This window comes from Alligator sinensis, unplaced genomic scaffold, assembly GCF_000455745.1.
Source record: "Alligator sinensis unplaced genomic scaffold, ASM45574v1 scaffold1178_1, whole genome shotgun sequence".
In the NCBI taxonomy this organism is placed as follows: Eukaryota; Metazoa; Chordata; order Crocodylia; family Alligatoridae; genus Alligator; species Alligator sinensis.
In genome coordinates, this window is record NW_005842596.1 from 803,698 (window position 1) to 825,901 (window position 22,204).

Consider the following 22,204-nt stretch of genomic DNA (forward strand, 5'->3'; position numbering starts at 1 on the left):
AAGTGGTTTCTATCTAAGTTGGGAAGAATATTAAATAAGGTAAGCAACTAGATTTTTTTTAGATGGCCCTGCACTTAAATCCAGATTAAACCTGACAAATTTAGTAGATTTGTTTGAGTCCCTTTATTCTGCTGAGGACAACTTGTGCTCCCAGGTGGGGATTTTCAAAGATTACCAGAGGCAGGGATGTCAAACACAGAACCAGTGGAGCCCTGTGATCTGGGCCCTGGGTCTTAGATCAAGCTGACATGCAGAGCATCTGGGATGTGGGCTGAACAGCACAGGGTGTCAGTCTAGGGTATGGGCTGCATGTGGTGCTTGCACTAAGCTGTCCCTGAGCGCTGGTTCTGGGGCCAGTCTAGATTGGGTTGCACTGGAACCAGCATGCAGGGCAGGTCCAGCAGAGTGTCACATGCAGCGTATCCTCCATGCTGCCCCTTGTGCTGCATGCAGCTTGTGCACCCAGTCCAGCCCTGCATGCAGCATATGCTGGCTCCACTCCCAACACTCGCTTTGCACCCAATGCATGGAACTGGCACTGCATACAGCACCTTACTGGACTGGTCCTTCATGTTGGCTCAGGTGCACATATTGACAGTGTGGAGCCCAGTCCAGACCAGCCCTGGAGCTACCCTGCAGGGTCAGTCTGGTGGGACGTCGCATACAGCCCAGACCCTGGAGTCTGTGCTGCATGTGGTGCAGTTCTAGTCCTTGTGCTGCATGCAGTGCAAGGCCCAGAGTGGGGCTGATGTATCTTGCATGCGGGTCTGAACCCGGCATGGATGCAGCACCAGGGGCTAGTGTGTGCGCCCTGCTGGACTGGCCCTGCATGCTGGCTCTGATGCATGATCCTGATCCAGCCCTTAGACCTGTCCAGTGACCTTCATCCAGCCCCCAGAGCTGGATGTTCGACACCCCTGATCTAAGGGAATTAGGCATCCTACTCCTATTGACATGAAATGGAAGTTGGTTAAATAGATCCTTTGGGCCCTTTATAAAAATCTAGAATATGTTCAATAGTGAGGAGACCCCTCCCTTACCCCATATTGATTCAGGTCTCCTAACCCCTTGCTGGACTACAGTCAGTGCTGAAAATTGGCACTGGCCATGTCTAATACTATTCAAAGGGGGCTTGCCTAGGTGTAGATGTATTTTAAAGCCAGTCTTCTGGCGTTTCCTTTAAACTCTTTGCAATGTTAGCACTAGGCAGAACAGAATGAAATCCCATTAAGAATGGTTTTCTTGCTGCTTGAACCTGTAACATAGAATTAGCATTTTAAAATTGTTGCTTGCATTTCTGTATTGCCTGTCACCATAGTAACAAGAATCATATGCATTAGAAATGCATCAAGAAACATTTTTCCATACCCATTGAAATTATGTTAATTCCTAGTTCTGCTATTTATAGTCATGTCAGTTAACACTAATTTTTTGTCTTATATTCTGGTATACAGATGCTGTGTGGTAAGAATGATGATTCTGTCCCTCAGCTCTTAGTAGACTTCTGGGAAGCCCTTGTAGTATGCTGTCAGGGAGAAGTTCTCCAAGATCTCTTGCTGAAGCTTATTTCACAATATGTTTGGAGATTATCAGGGATGCAATATCCTGATACCGTGCCATTGAAAACAGCAGAGGATCTGGTAAATATACATTGTGCTTATAATGTTGAGAGAAAGTGGAACAGGAGAAAAGTGCAATCTTGTTTACTTTAATGCTGGACAAATTTTGTTCTTAAGACCAAGGATGAAAACATATGAGCTCACGTGTCAGTTACCAAGTAATAACTGCTAGCTTTTGGATTAAGTCCTTAATGCCGTGTTGGGAGTCTCTTGTTTACAAGCATGAATGAATTTAGAACCAGAGAAGCCCAGATCTTGACTTGGAGTTCTGAAATGAAGTTGGATAATCTCTCATTAGACATTTCGGTATTTAAAGGATGAACCTGACCCAGGATAACTTTTATCGCGTTTTGGTACTTCTGTTCCGCAAGAGTCTCTGGATTTTGTTTCCTTCTCAATTTGGAACTAAATGAGAGACCTAACTTTTGGAGGGTGCTAGGGCATCCTTACATTTATGTACGAAAATTTTGAATATGCGTTTTAGGCATTATTCAGTTAACTTCCATGGTATCTGATATGATTTGTCTCGTTTTTTAAATAGACCAGTGGAATAACAGAGCTGTTGGCTTTTGAACCTAAAAATGTGAAATACATAATAGAACTGTGTAAGGGTTCGTGTCATGCTTCATTCAGTTATGTTATTTTGGACTAGTTAATCAAGGTAAACAGTAACTATTCCATTTAAAATGTCAGGGACTTCTTTCTCTAGAATTCATATGCGACTAAAGATGTAATGCCTTCGTACATTAACTCCTTTTTCTTCTTTCTTTGTTCAGATAAACTCCTGTGATCACTATGGGTTAATTTTCCCTTGGGTGATATTTATGATGTCACTGGGACCTCAATCTGATGAGGTTTATCCAGAAGATCTTTCAAAATTACAGGTATGATGACCTTAAACCTGCACACAGCATATGTCCCTTCTCCTGAAAAATGTATTGTATTTTCACCTTTTAAGCATATGAGTAGTCTGGGAAAGCCAGGTGTTTACAAGGGTTTGAAGGGCTGGGACCTTAATTTGTGTATCTGCAGAAGTGCCTCTTTTTTTAATGCCCCATTTTTATCTGTATTTGTGTGTGCAACTCGATTTCATTTCAATGCTACACTTAACCAATTTTAATTTCAACTTTTGGTTAACAGGCATTATATTGTGAATTGGGTTGTAATATTTGGCTTAGTTCAAGTCTTCAATTGTTTCCAAACTTTAGAGTGGACAAAAAAAAATCTTTGGGGATTGAAGAGAGGAATGGCACTGGGAAGAGCCCTTTGTAGACTGCTACATCCTAAGCTGTTTAATGGTGGTATATTATAGCATCTGCGGGCGTGTCTACATGAGACAGTGGCACAGTAGCAAAAAGCCATGGCTCATTGCTGCCACACAGTAACATTGCTGAGCACTAACCGTGACACAACACTACTGCGCAGTAGTTGCACGCTACTGCGCAGTGGTGTCAGGAGAAAAAAAACATGCGGCAACAGCATTGTGCAGTAATGCTGGTTACTGCTCAGTCATTTAGTACTTGCTTATGTGCGTACTAAATAACTGTAATAACAGCTACTCAGTATGCCACACATGTAGACTCAGCCTGCTTGACCAGAGTTTAGGTAAGAGGAGACAAAGGAAATGAGCAGGTGAGTAAATGTTGTCATAGGCAAAAAGAGTTCAGAACTCACGAGAAAGACAGGTTAAGAGACGTTGACTCAGAATCACTCAGGCATTTAGTGATTTTATACCAGATAAATGTAGCTTAGGACAGATGCAGCTTATATGTGATTTAAAAATAAGTATTTCTGCTTGACAACAAGCAAGGTATGCTCAATAATCATATTAGACAGGGTTCATATTAATATTAAGGATGAAATAACCTATTGACATGTTTCTACATTTTCTAGTCTTATTTAGCAAACTTTTGAAGTTTGGCCAAGTTAAAATATAAAAATTCAAGTTCAATTCAGACTCCTTGCTCTTTAGCCTGAACTACAGTTCTTGCTGAAAGACAACTTGTAGATGAACTAAGATAAGGGCTGCTTTGAAACTCAATTTTTAATTTCAAGTAAAACATTCTTTTCCCTAGCAGGCTGGCTACCTGAAAGTCTTTAAAATCTCTAAGACTTGGAGATTAACCTTACATTTATTTAAAATATTAAAACTTCTATTATTAATAAATATTTGAGTATTTGGTTTGATGTGCTTTTATCTGTGTTGTCTTATCATTCTTATTCTACTTCAGTAGTAAAATTGGTACAAATGTTTAAGTAAAACATTTAAGTTAGGTTCCTTCTACGACCAGGTGACCTATCACCTGGACAAGGGAGAAGAGATTGATGTCATATATCTTGACTTCAAAAAAGCCTTCGATCTGGTGTCCCATGATCGCCTCTTGGAGAAACTGGCCAATTGTCGCCTTGGGTCCTCCACGATCCACTGGCTGGAAAATTGGCTCCGGGGTCGGACCCAGAGTGTAGTAATTGATGAAAGTCACTCGTCGTGGTGTCCTGTGACCAGTGGGGTCCCCCAAGGCTCTGTCCTTGGACCCATACTGTTCAACATCTTCATTAATGATGTGGACACTGGAGTCAGAAGCGGACTGGCCAAGTTCGCCGATGACACCAAACTTTGGGGCAAAGCATCCACACCAGAAGACAGGCGGGTGATCCAGGCTGACCTGGACAGGCTCAGCAAGTGGGCGGACGAGAATCTGATGGTGTTCAACGCCAATAAATGCAAGGTGCTCCACCTTGGGGAAAAAAACCCGCAGCATCCTTATAGACTCGGCAGTGCTATGTTGGCTAGCACTATAGAAGAAAGAGACTTGGGGGTCATCATTGACCACAAGATGAACATAAGCCTGCAATGAATTCAAAAAGGATGTGGAGAAGCTTGAGAGAGTCCAGAGAAGAGCCACGCGCATGATCAGAGGTCAGGGAAGCAGACACTATGATGACAGGCTGAGAGCCCTGGGGCTCTTTAGCCTGAAAAAGCACAGGCTCAGGGGTGATCTGATGGCCACCTACAAGTTTATCAAGGGTGACCACCAGCATCTGGGGGAACGTTTGTTCACCAGAGCGCCCCAAGGGATGACGAGGTCGAATGGTCACAAACTACTTCAAGATCGTTTCAGGCTGGACATAAGGAAGAATTTCTTTACTGTCCGAGCCCCCAAGGTCTGGAACAGCCTGCCACCGGAGGTGGTTCAAGCGCCTTCATTGAACACCTTCAAGACGAAACTGGATGCTTATCTTGCTGGGATCCTATGACCCCAGCTGACTTCCTGCCCTTTGGGAGGGGGGCTGGACTCGATGATCTTCCGAGGTCCCTTCCAGCCCTGATCTCTATGAAATCTATAAACTTATTCTTGATTTTGATGGGTCAGGCTCCCTGAACATTCCTTGGTCCACAGATCATCTTTGGGGGTTAACAGCTTGGAGTTTTAGCATCCTTTTTCATATGGGAGGAGGCTCAAAACATTTGCTGAGACTTTGGAATTCCCAGACTTTTTGGTGGTGGTGTGTAGGTAGGGAAGAATTAAGATTTAATCCTGAGAAGCACCAAGTAGAGCTGGTGGTTGAAAGGTGTCAGACAACATATATTGCCACTAGAGAATGTTGATACATTGAAATTGATACATTCTGCCAGAGCCATCCTTAGGGGTGACAGCCCCAGGCCCCATGCTTTAGGGGTACCCGGCAAAGCTGGGCAGAGTGGCCGCAGCCCCTCCCACAGGGCCTGCCTGGAGCTGGCAGTTCAGTCCTGAGCCATGGAAGAAGCACGGAGATCCCCTCTCTCTTTGCAGGACTACCATGGCCCTGTGCAGTATTAAGAGGGCCTCGCATCACCCCTAGGGTCGGCTCTGCATCCTGCAGGGACGGTTGGATTTCACTGAATGGACAAAGGAAAGCAGGCAGGTGGAAATGGATCTGGCAGGCAGGTGGAAACTGACTTGCCTGCCTGGCTTTTTGTCAGTTTTTTAGCACTCCAGGCTTCCAGGGCTTCTTCACTTCCAATGTAGGCAAAAAGGAAAACTGCTTCAGAGTAGGGCTCTCTAAAGTTGTTTTTCCCCTTAGTATTTCAAGATTCCTAGCTTCTGTTCCAAAACAAAAACCAGAACAAAACCTGGCTTCACAATAATGACATCTCTCTGCCTTTCTCAGCACAGTTTTAGCAGTTTCATGGCTTTCGTGTTGCTAGTTTTGGCTGATACAGGGATAGGCCAGAAGAGTGTTCCCAGGTGAGATATTCCATATGTGTTGGCCAGTTCGGGTAATGGCTCCACGTACACTTAAATCCTACCCCATAAATATCCCAGTATTGTGTTAGGCAGGCAAGGTTACTTGGGTAATTTATTAGACCAGCTGAATAAAAGATATCACATTTACCCACGTAACCTGATGTCCTTAGACCAACAGGCTAAAACCAACACCCCTGCATTGTTTTACCGCCCATTTTGGTACGACTTGCACACTTGATTTTTTTCTCTTTGCATGCGTGTGCATGCACACACATTGGTGTGTTTGTGTTTAAATCCTAATACCATGGTTTCTTGTCTTCAGTCTCTTTTATGTGGTCCATCAGTTAATGCAACTTCAGTTCTGCCTTTCTTGGAGCCACTATTGGAAGACAGTAATGCTGGCCTCAGTATACATGTCCTTTGCACTACACGTATGGGAGAGTGTGAAAAATCCATTGACAAACTACTAGAGAGGTGTCCTGAAGCAGTCATTTCTTATGCCCAGCATGAGCTGAAAGATGAAAATCGGGTGAGCATTTACAGGTGTTTTTTTTCTTTTTCTTTTTTGCCTACCTAGTCAGTTGCCGAGTTAATAGTAGAGTAACTTCCATTGAACAGAAAAGCTTTAGAAGGACTTCCCCCAGCAGCTGGAAAGACTGGAATGCCAGTCGGTATTATTGCGACTCATTAGATTTTCTCTTAGGAACAGAGAGAACTAATTTCTAGGCTAAATGTATTGTTGTTTGAAGCAGGGGAATGCTGAAGAAGGAGGAATTATTATCCATGAAAAGAACAGGATTTCATTTTTACTTTACTGTTTAAGACCCAAGTAAATGCAATGTTAAGGTTACTGGTGGTGAGGCATTAAACAAAGGTACAAAGTTCTCATAACAGTGCTGTTTTAAGCATGCTGCGCAGAACTATTGTGAGAGATTTGCATGTGAAAAATCCATAACCATAATATTTTATTGACTATTTCTTCAAATACATCTTAGAGGTTTTGGGGCATTTGGGGGTATTTTTTTCTGACCCACATACACAGCCCATCAAATGAGTGAAGTCTGTTCTTACAAGCACTAGGGGGCGCTCTCATAATTCTGATCTTGTTCTTGGAGTTTAAAAAAAAAGTCGGGTTGATCTAAACATATGTTGCAGGCATCATAGCACTTGGCATTGCAGTGCACTGTGTAAGCCAGTTACTAAGAGCATCTTCAATTACACTATTATTTTTACCACTTCTGATATTAACTCAAAGGGTTTATTTTTTAAAAGCTTGTGTTCATGATCTATTTATAATAATTGCTAATTCACTGCTTTGTTGTATGGATGAATTAGGCTCTGTGGTGGACAAAACTGCTTCCTGACCTCTGTAAACGAACCAGATGTCCTGGAGAGGACTATTCCATCCTCGTTTCAGCCCTGAAAGGTAAAAGGCCTGATTACAATTTAATTGTCTATATAAAGCCTTTCTGCTGCATCCAGGGTATTTGAAGGCTGCTTATGGCTGCTTATCTTAAACTCCTGATCACTTTACTGTCTGCCAGTTTGAGGAGGAAGGCCTTTATCCACTTGTAATGTTAACGTAGTTATATACAGGCTAGCTGGCTATTTGGAGCACTCAAATTATGGCATGCATCCTTATTCTTAATTCTGCATCATAGAGATTGAAAACTATTCATGCCACAAAACTATGAGTTGTCAATGATGTATGGTAAGTAATTTTGTGCCAAGCCCAGTGAAATGAAATCCTGAAAAATTGGGAGACTATCTAACTTAAATTGAGAAATATTGAGGACCAGAGACTCAGACCATGCTAAGAATTACATTTGATTGCTTTTGTAGTTGAATTGTTGACTGAACAAAACTGTACTGTGTTGCTTGTCCTTGGGATGAGACAGAAGGAAGCAGACATGCATAGTTCTGGGCTTTTTGGCTCTGTGGCTAAAGGAAACCACTTCTTTTTTCCTGTTGAGACTGGAACCCTGGTAGAACTTTGACTTAAAGTTCCTCCCATTCTTCCCCCCACTCCCACCAACCTTCACAGTTGCCAGGGTCACATTACTCGGTGTTTCCAGGAAATCAACAACTGCTTTTATAAGAGGTTGCTCATGTATGCGGAAAAAATAACATTTTATTTATTATCAATCATTATAAAAACTCCAACCTGAGATCAGAAGGGATTGCAATAGTGTGATGTTCCTTGTAGTAAGTAGTGCATAAGGTTTTGTTAGATGCTTCACTGTCTGACCACTATCTTAATTTAAGGGTTTGATATAGAAGAGCATACAGTCAAATAATTTTCTCTCTCATATTGGCCCAAGTGCACTACAGGCACTTAACTGAAAAACAACTAGCATAACTTTTTCCTTCTCACTTTGTATGGCATGCGAGGTTCTAGAAAAGTCTTTGGTGTGTGTTGGTCTAGTACAGTGGTAATGTAGAACTTTTTTTGCCTGGTTGAGCACCCATGGTCTAGTTGAGGTGATGAGTCAGTAGAGGTGTCTTGGTGTTGCTACCATGATTACCTCCATGTCTTAAACAGTTTCCCCAGTTGTATCACTTGCTATAAGCATCTCATATGAGTTCAGTCACAATCTTTGGGTGTTTTGGTGATTTTTAAATACCAAATCTAAACTGCTACTCTTAATTGGAGCTGATCTGAAATGCAGTATTCTCTCTCTCTCTTTTTTTAATACAGAAACTTTATCAGTTGTTGCCACGGAATTGGAATTAAAGGATTTCCTTAATGTTCTACCAGAGGATGGGACTGCAGCTTTTTTCGTGCCTCATCTTCTTCAGTGCAGCCAAAGAAAACTGGTAACCTAGAGGCAACTAGAAGCTTTGCTACACTTAAATACCAGGAGAGCAACAGAGTAAATATGCAAAAACCTGCAAGTGGAACTATCCAGAAAAATATTTTAGATTCAACCTAGCTGCAAACATCTAAAGTAGTGGTAGAAATATAACATAAGGCTACAATGTACTGATAATGATGCGGTTACAATCAAAACTCAAGACAGCATCAGTTTTGTAGATGAAGAAAGACATTTCCAATACTAAAACTTCATTGATGTCCGCAAACCTGTCTATTAAGTAGAACTAAATGTTGTGTTGACATGTGAAAGCATGAACAATTATTTGGGCAAATATCAGATACAGCTTGGACACTTTAAGGGGCAAGTTATTTATGGCCAAAGTGGTAAGAGAAATGTTATACTCACTATCAGAGTTGCAAAACTCTGTAGTGTTCATGTAAAAATGAAGAAGAATACAGCTGTTAGTCATGGCTTTACCTAATTAGACCCCAGTCACAAAGCAGTTAAACTTATGAACGTGTATAAGCATGGAAGCAGTTCCTTGACTTGCTCTTCTGACTAGAATCCTGTGGAAGGTCTTGTGTTTAGAAATATGTGTATTCTTGTGTAGTGTCATTTAAATTTGATTTGGAAAAACAAGTTGTGTTGAATGCATTGATAGTTGAGGACTGTATTCAGCAACTGCATAGAAAACGTCAAGAGAAGTATTTTAAGTGGAGATGAGAAACATGCACTCTTCTGGCTTGTTTAATATTTCCCACTTTCCCTTTCATCCTTTACATTTGGTCTATAATGGACAACAAACATCTTTTAAAAGACAAGAACTAGTTTCCTACTACTTTCAATCTCCATCACCAACCCAGCTGCTCAGCACATCACCTTTTGTGTTTTATAAATAGAAAATATCCTGTGATTCCTTCAACTGAGTTCTGGCTGAAGTAAATACAATTATATTAGCTGGTTACAATTCAACTGGAATAACTCACTTTTTTATGTATAAACTATTTTCTAAAGGTTTTCTGTGGTGACTAGAAGTGTGCTATGTACACAGTAGTATTCAAACTATGAACACTTAAGCTATGAACTAACTATAATCTGTAAACCACAATAAAAATGACTATTTGAATACCTAAATAAAGTGGTTCTCAAGAAGGGGGTTGGGGCCAGGAGATCATTTGATGGGTGCCATGAGGTGGGAAGAGATAAGCAGTTGTGAAGAAGTATGTGCAGCCTCAGGCCAAGCCCCTCTTTCTGGCCTGTGCTTTTATCTGAGTAATGGAAGTGTCAATGAGGTTGGGTAGCTGGGTCTGATCAAAATCCATTTTGTTGGTTTTAGTCTTTTATTTGTGGAGGGCAAGATTCTTCAGGTATATCAAATAAGGATATTGTATCAGCCAGCCCACTTGGTGGCTCCAGGCCTGGGCATCAGGCTAAGAAGCCAAAGGCCTTGAGTTCAAGTTGCTTGCAGTCTCTGTTGACTAGCCAAGGGGTCCTTGGCTGCAGCCAAAATTCCCTTTTCCCCCAGTTTTGGGCTGCTGTGGTCCCTTGAGCCACACCACATGGGGAGTCCAAGAGAAAGCAACCTCACCAGCCTGCTGCGTGGCTTCAGGGTGGGGTATTGGGCTGGATTCAAGGCTTGCTGTGGCCTCTTGGCTGGGCCAAAGTCCCTTCTTGGGTGCAACTAACTTTTTTTTTTTCTCCTTTCTTGCCATTTTGGGCTGCTGCTCAATTCCAAAAGTTGTGGAGGGGGTCCCTGGAATCTGAAAAGGTTGAGAACCTCTGGTCTAAATGAAGGGTTATGGAACCGTGGAATCCATAGTTAATCCAGAAGTATTAGAATCCAGTTAATCTAATGGATTCCAGTTAATCCATTAGAATCCAGTTAATCTCACAGAAGTATTGGTGTTGCCTAGAACCCAAACTTCAATTGAATAAACTTATGTATTTGGAATCTGGGAAATACCTTTCAAGGAACATTACACTCCCTGTCAAGTCTACCTGCATGACCTTCTAAAGTGAGGACTTAAAAGTTGCTTAGTGATTAGTTTTGTGAGGGAATGATTTTTAACTTCCATGGACTCGTGTCTTTTTAAAGAGCAGCATTGTAGATTTCAAATACAAAGGAAAGAGTTTAGGAATTATAGGAAAAGTTAAAATATTACTTCTGTTCCTGAGTGCTTTAGACACAAAAGCACTTCTCAGGCTGCAGAAAATATGCAGAAATACTTCCTACATATTTTGCCTATTCTAAATTCTATGTATTGTGAAAGAACCAGCTAAAAATAGGGAGCTGCTGATTTTTAGTATTGCTCACTTTCTGCAGGGGAGAGGGTTTGAGCTGAAGCTATTTGCTTCAACAGATGTTCTGTATATACAGCTAAACAACAGCAGAAGTGCCTGACAGAATTATCCCTCTGCACATGCTTTGAGGTCATCTGGATCAGTGGAACCCAGATGCTCCCAGTACTCTGGAAATAGGTTGGGTGATTGGGAGTTTTTTGCACTCTAGCCTAGGGCCTTCTCCTACTATTTTGTATATCAGTGAGCCACAGTTGTGTGGTTTCAGTTGCTAAACCTTTCTATTAAGGGCAAGCATTGGTCATATGGTAGCTTCAATGTGCTCCTGTCACTTAACAGCCAGAAGAGTAGAATTGAGCACCTTAGCGCAGCTTCGCTTGCACTACACAGAAATGCTGACAGCAAGGCAGCGTTACTGAAAAGCTCTTGCTATGCAGCATATCAAAGGTGTTATAGTAACTTGTCATTAGACTAGTTAACTATTTGGGGTTAAATTCTGCCCCATGTATATCTCACTCTGAGCCTAGCTCATCATAGCCTTGCTGCTTAAGTTATAATATTCATTGTATTCTTTTTTTAGTGTTTCCCATTTATTTGTTCAAAGTCGAATAGCTGTGACAGTGAAACGAGTATTGGATAGGCTCACTCATTCAAGTGATTCAGCAGAGATGAGAGTTTCCTTCCTACGCTCCCCAGAATGACAGTTAAACTTGCAAAAAATACATTCCTAGAGAACATAACGAATAAACACTGGCTTGTTTCCTTTCACCTGTGACTTCTGAATTCTGAAATCATTTAACTCCCCTCTCCCCCTCTACCTCAAACAGACTTTGTTTTTAATTTTTAGCAATACATGTCAGTAGTGAAAATAATTGTTTACAGAAGAGCCCTGTTTAATATGTACACATACCAGTTCTTCAGGAGTTAAATGGTAAATGTTGTGATATGTAGATGTTACTAATCAGGAAACACCTGGAATCTTCAGGGGCTAGTTATACAAGAATTTATTTAAAAAACAGCAACTTTTATAGGCTACATATTCACACAGCTGTCATAAACTATGGTCAATAGATTATCAGTAGGTCACAGAAACCTTGAGATAACCAGACTGAGAGCACAGGTGAGCCAGGAGATCTTTCTTATGCTTCCTTGAGCAAGGACTTCAGTGGGAGCCAACTTCTTCCCTTTGATGTTGCAGCTTTATTTGTTTAAGTAGTGTTAGTAATGGGGACTGCCTCTGTAAAAAGGCAAAATAGTGTTTGTAAAATCCATTATATCAGCACTACATGTTATTTGGGTCAGACAGCTTGTTTTAAAACATTTTTCCTACTTAATTTTTAACAAAAAAATGCTTCTACAAACCCTTATTTTCAAATGGAGTTGCGCGCACAACTGTCTAAAGCATCTCTTAATGCTCAAATAGCTATTTTGGTAGTTGAAAGCAAAACAAAATAAAAACCATAGGTATATAGGACAGGAAAATTATTCTGAAATTTCCCCCTTTTTGTTTCATTATTTGCAACCAGCTTTCTTCCTCAACTAAAATGCCCTCCCAAGTATAAGAGCATTTTCATGTTATCAGTACTCCTGCCCTTAGTTATATCCTCTATCCACAAATTCCTCCCTTTATATTTCTTTCAGGTCCAGGAAAAAACAGAATAACAACCACCACCAATTGGCCTTGTACAAAATGATGATTTCTAAAGTTATGTATCAGACTCCTTTGTTTGGCCATCTCCTCCAAAACAAGCCAACTCTGACTTGTAAAAATTACTGGTTATGCAGATGACCTTAGCTGAGTTTTTCTAATTTTGCTTACCAGTTATAGCAAATGGTAGCATCTGATTTAAAGAGAAAAAAGTATTGGCAAGACTAATATTATAGAAATGGTACTTAAGTGTTTCCCTCCTCCTGAAAAGGATATTGTATGTTTTCAGTGAAGAGCCCATATTTTTAGGTAACTTATACTGGCGTGAATCTGTAATAACCATCGTTTAAAGCCCAATCTTCCATACAGTACCATGAGCCTTATTCTTGAATCCCCCTGGTATAAAATAGCATGGCACAATGCAGAGCTTAGCTGGCCTAGGTACATCTCTGTTATCTGGGGCTTCCGGGACTTCCACCTGGGTTAATGAGCCCTGCTGAGGGGCAGAATACAGTTCTGTAATTCATGCAGAGCTAGGTTGTGTGTCTGTTCATAGTGCCACATTGCACCATGTATTTGTATCTCTAGAAACATTACGGTTGCCTGGGAGGCCAAAAGTGGGAGAGTACAAGAGTAACTTAAACTTAAAGCCACAGCATCAGCATCCTTCCTTTTGGATTATTAATTCTGTTTGCCCCTTCTCAACACAGAACTTTGCACTGGTCTTCATTTAGTCGTTTGTAACACATATGCCCTGTCATGTCTCCCCTTTCTGTGGACCAAACTTTCTGTTGTTTATGGCTAGGGCTGTACCTTGCAGTCAGCAGTATCCTGAACAGGTCTGTAATTATTCTATGAAATCAGCTCAGTAGCTGTTAGTTACCTTGTTTGGGAGTACTGTATATGTGGTTTCCATGCCGGCATGGATGTGGTCAGTCACATGACAGTGCAGCAGCCAGGAGCCAGGATACTTTGGAATCATTTCTACTGTTTGAAATGTCCCAGGGAAGAGATCAAAAACATCAGCCCGGTAAAGTCCTGTGCGCTTCAAGAAAAAGGTGAGAATAGCAGTTTAATTACAAGTATAATATAGGGTAGAAATAGATGATACCTTTTCTTGCCTTTATGCTGCCATAAAAATTTTATGGTGGTACAAAGGTGAAGCAAAATAGACATCTATACCCTTTTTCACTCCACAAATGACCAAAATTACAAAGTTACTAATGGATTGCAAGAGTCGATTGTGGTGGACATCTCTTTGGTTGGGGCAGGAGGGAGTGGGCAGCCAGAGCTGCCCATCCTCTCCAGCTGCTCTAGAGGGCTGAGGGGCCCAATCCTGCACACACCAGAGAATTCCCAGGCAGAAGCAAGCTCCTCAAGCTCCTGGCAGGCCTGCCTGGCCTCCCCTGCTTACAGAGAGTCACCCTGGGGAATCTCTGGATACATTTCAGTGAGCCGGGAAAACCCAGAGTTTCCTACTTAGAGACACACCTCTGGTATCTCCTGGGCATGTCTCCTTAAGCAGGGAACCCTGGGCTTTTTCCACTGATGGAGACGCAGACCTGAGTGGTGCCAGGGTGTTGTGGGAGTCGGAGAATTCCCAGTGCCTTGTGCCTTGAGGCTGGGATCCACAGTGACCTATGCCTCCATGTGAAGCACTGGATTGGTGTAGGTGCCAACATGGAGGAACAGGTTGCTGGGGACTCACTGGCTCCCACGCTTCTGAGTCAGGACCTGTGCTGACCTGTGCTTCACCTGGAGGGGCAGGTCAGCATGGGTTTCAACAAGGAGGCCCGGGGTAGGCAGGAAGCCTGGAATTGCCTGGCAAAGGGAATATCTGGTCCCTTGTACTGCATTGGGCTGCTGAACAAATACATAATAAGAAGCAATGTTTGTTTCGCCTAATAAAATAGATGTGGCAGGATGTTCCACTACAGTTGATCCACTGTTTCTAGCCATAGTGCTGAGATAATAGGTCATACACTGGAGTGGGTGAAAGCATAATTATCATTTGAGCATTATGACCATAGTAATGGTTATCACCATAATGATAAAAATCCACAAAATTATGTGAAATTTATACACTAAATCCTATCATCAAGTATCTATATGTCTCTCTCTAAGATTACATTGATCATATATTAGTTTTATATAAAACATTAGTTCAAGCTGCAGGACCGTTACCTTATTCTTCAGAAGAAGTGTACATCCAAGGAGTAACTGGCATAAGAGAGAAAACAACAAGAAACCAACATAACAGGAACTTTTACCTTATACTCAAAACTGTGGCCGTGGAAATGAACTGTATGCATATCCACTTCATTCCCCATTCCCATCAGATACCAGTTTACTTTATCACCAACATGCATTGTAAGACCATGTAAGTTTCCAAACACTTTCCCATTGATGGCTAGAGGAAGAGGGGGGAAAAAAACACATACACATTTGGCTTTGTTGTTATCCAGGCTTATATGGCAGATTTAAATTTGAGAATTTAAGGCTACTGGTAGGAACTATTTTAACTTGGTGCATTTAAATAGACATGCGATGCCCCATCTCTTAAGGAATAAGGAGACATATAATTGGTTCTGATGATACCGTCAGGCCTTGGACACCCCTAACTCCTATGAAACTCTTAAGAGATGAGGTTAATGAAGAGCTGCTCAGGATTGGGTTGATATTAGAACAAAATAGCAATCTGTTTGTTTAAACTTGGGTATCAAGATTTCAACCTGCATATGCTTTTTGTTAGTAAAAGAAAAAAAAAAGCTAAATAATTTTGTTTCAGTGCTTTCATTCCAATGGGACATAGGCACAGACTTAAGTGTTAGCCTCAAGATGCTTTCCTGATGCAGGGCATGTTACTAAGGTTTGCAGGAGGGAACCTCAATAATTGAAGATTAGAAAGTCACACATGCAAGTATTGCAGGAGTCTGCAGTGTCTTCCAGGCACATAGGTTTCAGATTTGTATTAATGAAATGAGGAAGCATACCATGCATTTTATTGCTTTCAAGGAATTCCTCATCCTCTTTGTTCACTTGGTCTGGATTGGCAGAATAGGTTTGGATATTTTCATCCAAGTACCAAGACTCATTTTCATCAAAAACCACAAAAAGAAGAGCAAACTGAACTTTCTTTTGCAACTGAAATGATGGCAAATAACGGTCACTACAGACAACAAGTGTTCCTATCAATCCACTGAAGGTATCCTGAAAATATAAAGAAACAAATAAAATTTTCACATGTGAGTAAGCCAAAGAGTCTTTAGCCTCAGTAATATAAGTACTATGATTGGGGGGGCGGGGAGTTGTTAGTTCATAACAAGCCCGATCACAGATGTCACCCTGACATCTGCTGGGCAATACAGTGGCGTGCAGGCAATTCAAGAAGTTTTTGGAGAATACTGGGGACAACTTCCTGGTACAAGTGCTGCAGCAGCCAACTAGGGACCATGCTCTTCTTGACCTGCTGTTCACAAACAGGGAAGAATTGGTGGGGAACACAGTGGTGGATGGCAACTTGGGCAGCAGTGACCACAAGATGATTGAGTTCAGGATCCTGAAGAAAGGAAGGATAGAGAGCAGCAGAATAAGGATACTGGACTTCAGAAAAGCAGACTTTGACTCACTTGGGGAACCTAGGATCCCCTGGGAAACCAAACTGAGAGGTGAAGGGAGGAGATGGGTGTACTTCAAAGAAGCCTTACTGAGAGTGCAGGAACAAACCATCCCGATGTGCAGGAAGACTAACAAGTATAGCTAAAGACCAGCTTGCCTTAGCAGAGAGCTCTTCAGTAAACTAGTTCACAAAAAGGAAGCTTATAAGAAGTGGAAACTTGGACAAATAACTAGGGAAGAATATAAGAGCGTTGCTCGGACATGCAGGGATGAAGTCAGGAAGACCAAAGTGCAATTGGAGTTGCTGCTAGCAAGGGATGTGAAGGGTAACAAGGGCTTCTACAAATACGTACATAGCAAGAGGAGGATTGGGGAAAGTGTGGGTCCCTTACTGAATGGGGGAGGCAACTTTGCGACAGAGGATGCAGAAAAGGCTGAAGTGCTCAATGCCTTTTTCGCCTTAGTCTTCACAGCAAAGGAAAAACTTCACAGTCAGGGTGTCCAGACTGTGGAATAACTCCCTCCAGAGGTGGTGCAGTCACCTACCCTAAAGGTATTCAAAAAGAGACTGGACAGTTACCTTGCTGGGGTCACCTAACCCCAGTTGTCTTCCTGCCTAGACCTGGGCAGGGGGGAACCGGACCCAATGATTTGCAAGGTCCCTTCCAGCCCCTAGCAATCTACTAATGAATCTATGAAAAAGGTCAGCTTCCAGACTACTGCACAAGGCAGCACAGTTTGGGGAGGAGGTGAGGAGCCTTCAGTGCTGAAAGAACAGGTTAGAGACTACTTAGAAAAGCTGGATGTGTACAAGTCCATGAGGCTGGACAGGATGCACCTGAGGGTGCTGAGGGAGTTGGCTGATGTGATGTAGAGCCATTGGCCATCATCTTTGAAAACTCAAGTTGATCAGGAGAGGTGCTGCTGACTGGGAAAGGGCAAACATAGTGCCCATATTTAAGAAAGGGAAGAAGGAGGATCCAGGGAACTACAGACCAGTCAGCCTCACCTCAGTCCCTGGAAAAATCATGGAGAAGATCCTCAAGGAATTCATTTCTAAGCACTTGGAGGAGAAAAGGATGATTAGGAACAGTCAGCATGGATTCACCAAGGGCATGTCATGCCTGACCAACCTGATTGCCTTCTATGATGAGATGACTGGCTCTGTGGATGTGGGGAGACCAGTGGATGTGGTGTACCTTAATTTTAGCAAGACTTTTGATATGGTCTCCCATAGTATTCTTGCAGGTAAGCTAGGGAAATATGGGCTGGATGAATGGACTGTAAGGTAGATAGATAACTGGCTGGAGCATCGGGCTCAGAGAGTAGTAACCAATGGCTCACTGTCTAGTTGGCGGCCGGTATCAAGTGGAATGCCCCAGGGGTTGGTCCTGGGGCTGGTTTTGTTCAATGTCTACATCAATGACCTGGAAGATGGCATGGAGTGCACCCTCAGCAAGTCTGCAGATGACACCAAGCTGGGGGGAGTAGTAGATACACTGGAGCATAGGGCTAGGATTCAGAGTGACTTAGACAAATTGGAGGATTGAGCCAAAAAGAATCTCATGAGGTTCAATGAGGACAAGTGCAAAGTCCTGCACTTAGGATGGAATAATCCCATGTGCCAGTACAGGCTGGGGGCTGACTGGCTGGGCAGCAGCTATTTAGAAAAGGAAATGTGGGGTTACAATGGACAATAAGGTGAATATGAGCCACTACTGTGCCCTTTACACAACAGTGTGCCTATTATTCCCTTATATTCAGTACTGGTGAGGCCCCATCTGGAGTACTGTGTTCAGTTTTGGGCTGCCCACTACAGAAAGGATGTGAACAAGTTGGAAAGAGTCTACCAGAGAACAACAAAAATGGTGAGGGGGTTGGGGGATATGATTTATGAGAAAAGACTGAGGGAACTGGGCTTATTTAGCCTAGAGAAAAGAAGACTTAGTGGGAATTGAAAAGCAGCCTTCAAGTACCTGAAGGGGAGTTCAAAAGAGGATGGAGCTATCAATGGTGGCAGATGACAGAACCAGGAGCAATGGTCTCAAGTTGCAGCAAGGGAAGTTTAGGTTAGATATTAGGAAGAATTTTCTCACTAGGAGGGTAGTAAAAAAATACTGGAACAGGTTTACCCAGGGAGGTGGTGGAAGCTTCATCCTTGGAAGTTTTTAAGACTTGGCTAGACAAAGCTTTGGCTGCGATGATCTAGTTGGGGATGGTCCTACTTTGAGCAGGAGGTTGGACTAGATGACCTCCTTAGGTACCTTCCAATCCTGCCTTTCTATGATTCTATAATTGACAGTTAAATAAGGAAACATCATATAAATAGAAGGGTTATTCATTTGTAGGCAGCCAATAACCTAAAGGTATGGAGCATGAACAGCAGCCATTTCTCCTGCTGTTGCTAGAGAGGAACATTTTAATCTTCATGTCTTGTTCTTCCTCCCTCCCACCCCACAAATTCCACTTCTGAGCTACAATTTCTTTGTATTTGTTTTCTGATAAAATATATTTTGTAGATTTGACCTAAACATTTGTGAAACCTGAATAAGAGGGGTAAGCTGAATTCACACACACATCCACACCAAGGCCTGCACTTGCAGAATGTGTTTTGCAGAACTGTGTGCTTAATTTGTATGCTTATTTATCACAGTTGCATGTGGCATTTGCCCATGCAAATAACCAATTAGATGCTTGCTCCATGGTGATCAAAGTTAATGGAATAGTTTCTTTGGCTTTCAAGGACTTCATAAGATGATTGCTTTAAAAATTAATTAAGGTTAACTGTACACAGCAGCAGGAACACAGAGGGAAAAGACGGGGTAATGCTGTTTGCTAATTCCATACTAGGTGTCCTGTTGATACTATGTCCGTTAAAGTAAGAAACCTAACCAAATTGGAATGTAGAACAAGGGATTTACTTTTAATGGAGGAAACAGAAAATGGAAAAGTGCCAAGTTCTTTTCCCTTTCACTGGAAGATACTGTGTGGAATCAAAAAACAGCTTGAATAACTGCCATTAAAATGTACCTTGACTATATCCACAGCTGAGTAATAAGCCCAAGGGATACAATGTGGATCTCCTTTCCCAGAAGTAGATCTCTCAGGAATTTTCCAGATGTATGTTTCTGTTTGACCTAAATTAAATAGATGTTGAAATATTTGAGGAATGTATCCTTTTTGTGCCCCTCTCCTCTAGAAAAACTAATTTAGTCTCAGAGGTTAATGAAAAACTGGTTCAAAGGAGGTCGTCAAGGTTCTTACATCAAGTCAGTCTTTTTTTTTTCTTTTTTTTTAACCTATTTCTCCCTTCACAAACACATTGTGCCTTACAGGATTTTTTTTTTAAACAAACAACCTGATGCATAACATAGACTTTGCCCTGCAAGCAAATAATTTAACAATTTATTCTGAAACAGATGATATCTCAGTTTGCAATCTTGAACTTCCTTTTCCTGAGTCCAGCTCTGCCTAGGTCACTATTATTGTTTCTCTTTTGTAGATCCATTAACTGTCTTGCTCAAATCCTCTTGTGTGATCTTCCTGTCCCATTTTACCACCTTTTAGAAAAATAACTATATACCATACAGAAAATCCAGAATAATTTATGAAATAATAAACAGATTGCACAGGCCAAATAATGATAACATTAAGATAGGCCAACTCAAGGACTGCAAAGAGACTGTCGGACCTGGCACTGTGTTAAGATGCACTTTAATACCATATTTGCCCCCTAGTAATTAGATTCTATACATGGGAAATTTGTAAATTTGTTACTAGTTTTTCATGTATAGAATCTGATTAGCAAAGGGTCATCTTAATGATTTCTCCTCACTACTGCAGCAGGAAAAGCAGTGGTAGGGGGCAGGTAACAGGGAACTGCCTCTTGCTACCTGGACCCCCTCTCTGCTGTTCCCTGCCATAGTACCCTCCGATGCAGCTCTGGCTGGGAGCAGAGAATATATTGTGGCTCTGGCTCCTGCCTGGTCAGGCAGTTACAGCAGCACCAATTGTGGACCCAACCCCAGCAGAGCCAGGGTGGGAGCTGCCAGCACCACAACTGCTGCTGCCTGGCTGGAGCCAGAGCCACAACTAAGGGTAAGCGGTAGGAGGGAGGGAGGGGAACAGGGGGAGGGGGGAGGGACTTGTCTTGGATTTGATTAAATATAGTATATTAATTGTTAAGTGTATATAAGTATTAATTGCTAGTAACCTATAGTTCACTGAAATTAATATAATTTGTTTTATTCATATGAAAACTAGCCACTTGGCTAAGTAAAAATGGAGTCTTTTTATTTAAGGATGAACAGCTTGAATCTTATGGGAAAAAAAACCTGAAGTTTGCTGTTACAGCAACAGGGTAAATGGCTTTGTTACCTGGGTTAGTTATAGCAACAGTGGAGCTCCCTGTTTTCACTCCATGGGCATGTATAGAATAAGGTCTTGAAGCCATGTTCTTAAAAACAATTTTAATTTTATCTCCCATATTCGCAAGTAGTAATGGCCCTGTTGGAGTGAACAGAAAGGATTTTGTTTTGACATTACAGCTGGTCACAGCAGTAAAAAAGAGAACCTCATGTTAGTGCAAAGATGCAACAGAAAGAGTTGGGGATGTGTGTGCCCTATCAGATTGCTCAGAAACTCCACCCCCCCCATAAAACTGGTGAGAACTGGTCACTACAAATGTGTGAAGAGAAGACTGAATAATTGATGTGCGTGTGTACAATCATTTTAGGTTCTGAATCACTGCAGAAACAGGGCAGTTGTAGGCTTTATTTTACTGTGTTATAATCCACTAAATCCAAACCTTGTCCTTTAAAAACAGCTGGAAGCATTCTTTTAGGGTCTGCCATCTTTTCTTTTAAGGAATTCTACCCTAAAGAACAGAATACAAGATGACAGGTGTGTGTGATATAATTTAAGAAACAGTTGATAACTTCAACCAAAGTCTCATTGAAGCTAGGAGGTGTAACTACTATGCATTCTTGCCAACACTTCCAAACATAGTACAGTATAACCTCATAAATCTGGCATCCTTGGGACCTAGCACCTGCTGGAAATTTGAAAATTTCGGATTTTTGAAACATAAAAAAGTTTCCCTCTTCAGATGTGGAGGGGGAAGCTTGCAAGCTTGCATGCAGTGGCTGTCGCCTCCGCCCACCAGCCCGTGCCACCGCTCTGCATGTGGCTGCTGCTCCGCACCCGCCTGCCACTTCCCCCTTCCTCTCCCCCTCAGATGCAGAGGGGGAAGCTTGCCATCCACCACCATCCGCCACCCACACACTGCATGCAGCGGCTGCTCCTGGACTGGCCAATGTAGCATATTTTTTTTAAAGTGCCGAATTTTTGAGAATTTCCAGAATTTTGAAAAACAGATTTATGAGGTTATACTGTATCAGAAATTAGGCATCTAAATAGGTATCTTCAAAAGATGCCGAGCAACTGCAACTCACTGAATTCAATGTGAGTTTGGCTGCTGAACTTTAGGCCAAATTTGAAAATCCTGCTCTACAAGTTGAGCAACTGTAAACCAGGAATCCCTTTTAACGCAAGCACTCATTTGGTATTATTTTGCATTAATATAAGTCAGAAACAATCCCATGGAAGTCTGTAGCTATACTAGTGTGAGTAGAATCAGGCACTATTCCACATATTGTTCAGTTTCACTTGTAGACCAGACATGACTATTGTGGTGGTAGAGTCTGCATTTCTGCCAGATTCAAGCTTGAACATGACAATCATACCTAGAATTTCCAGATGCTCTTCCTCCTCTGCCCTTTCTTTGGGAGTACTGAATGAACTGTCAGTGTATTCCCGATATACAGCTTTCTTGTACTTCGAGCCAATGAACGTATTACCCTTACTTAAAAATGGATTGCCAGGGCTGTGGAAAATAGAAGATCAATTTGAAGATACAGTAAGTCCCTCTTTCTTTTGTATTTCCTTAGCATCTTTTGATTTTTCAGTTGACATTCC

At 41.9% G+C, this 22,204-nt stretch overlaps 2 protein-coding genes across 3 annotated transcripts in view; one reads left to right on the plus strand and one right to left on the minus strand.

The window, feature by feature from the left end:
• The window catches only part of HPS3 (HPS3, biogenesis of lysosomal organelles complex 2 subunit 1), a 26,113-nt gene extending 15,478 nt beyond the window's left edge, over positions 1–10,635 (plus strand). Inside the window, exons 13-17 of one of the 2 annotated variants that reach the window (XM_006032951.3) lie at positions 1,455–1,640; positions 2,396–2,503; positions 6,171–6,377; positions 7,184–7,274; positions 8,547–10,635. In XM_006032951.3, the coding sequence (XP_006033013.2) occupies positions 1,455–1,640; positions 2,396–2,503; positions 6,171–6,377; positions 7,184–7,274; positions 8,547–8,674 (720 nt within the window). In that variant the 3' untranslated portion in view covers positions 8,675–10,635. The remainder of the gene's footprint in view (positions 1–1,454; positions 1,641–2,395; positions 2,504–6,170; positions 6,378–7,183; positions 7,275–8,546) is intronic. The other variant, XM_025214709.1, reaches the window with a different exon arrangement.
• A 1,191-nt stretch (positions 10,636–11,826) lies between these two features.
• Positions 11,827–22,204, minus strand: part of CP (ceruloplasmin) — a 38,061-nt gene continuing 27,683 nt past the window's right edge. Inside the window, exons 13-19 of the mRNA XM_006032943.3 lie at positions 21,973–22,112; positions 20,606–20,734; positions 19,259–19,365; positions 15,604–15,820; positions 14,881–15,020; positions 13,494–13,655; positions 11,827–12,199 (exon numbers count right to left, since the gene is read on the minus strand). Coding sequence (XP_006033005.1) covers positions 12,125–12,199; positions 13,494–13,655; positions 14,881–15,020; positions 15,604–15,820; positions 19,259–19,365; positions 20,606–20,734; positions 21,973–22,112 — 970 coding nt within the window. The 3' untranslated portion in view covers positions 11,827–12,124. The remainder of the gene's footprint in view (positions 12,200–13,493; positions 13,656–14,880; positions 15,021–15,603; positions 15,821–19,258; positions 19,366–20,605; positions 20,735–21,972; positions 22,113–22,204) is intronic.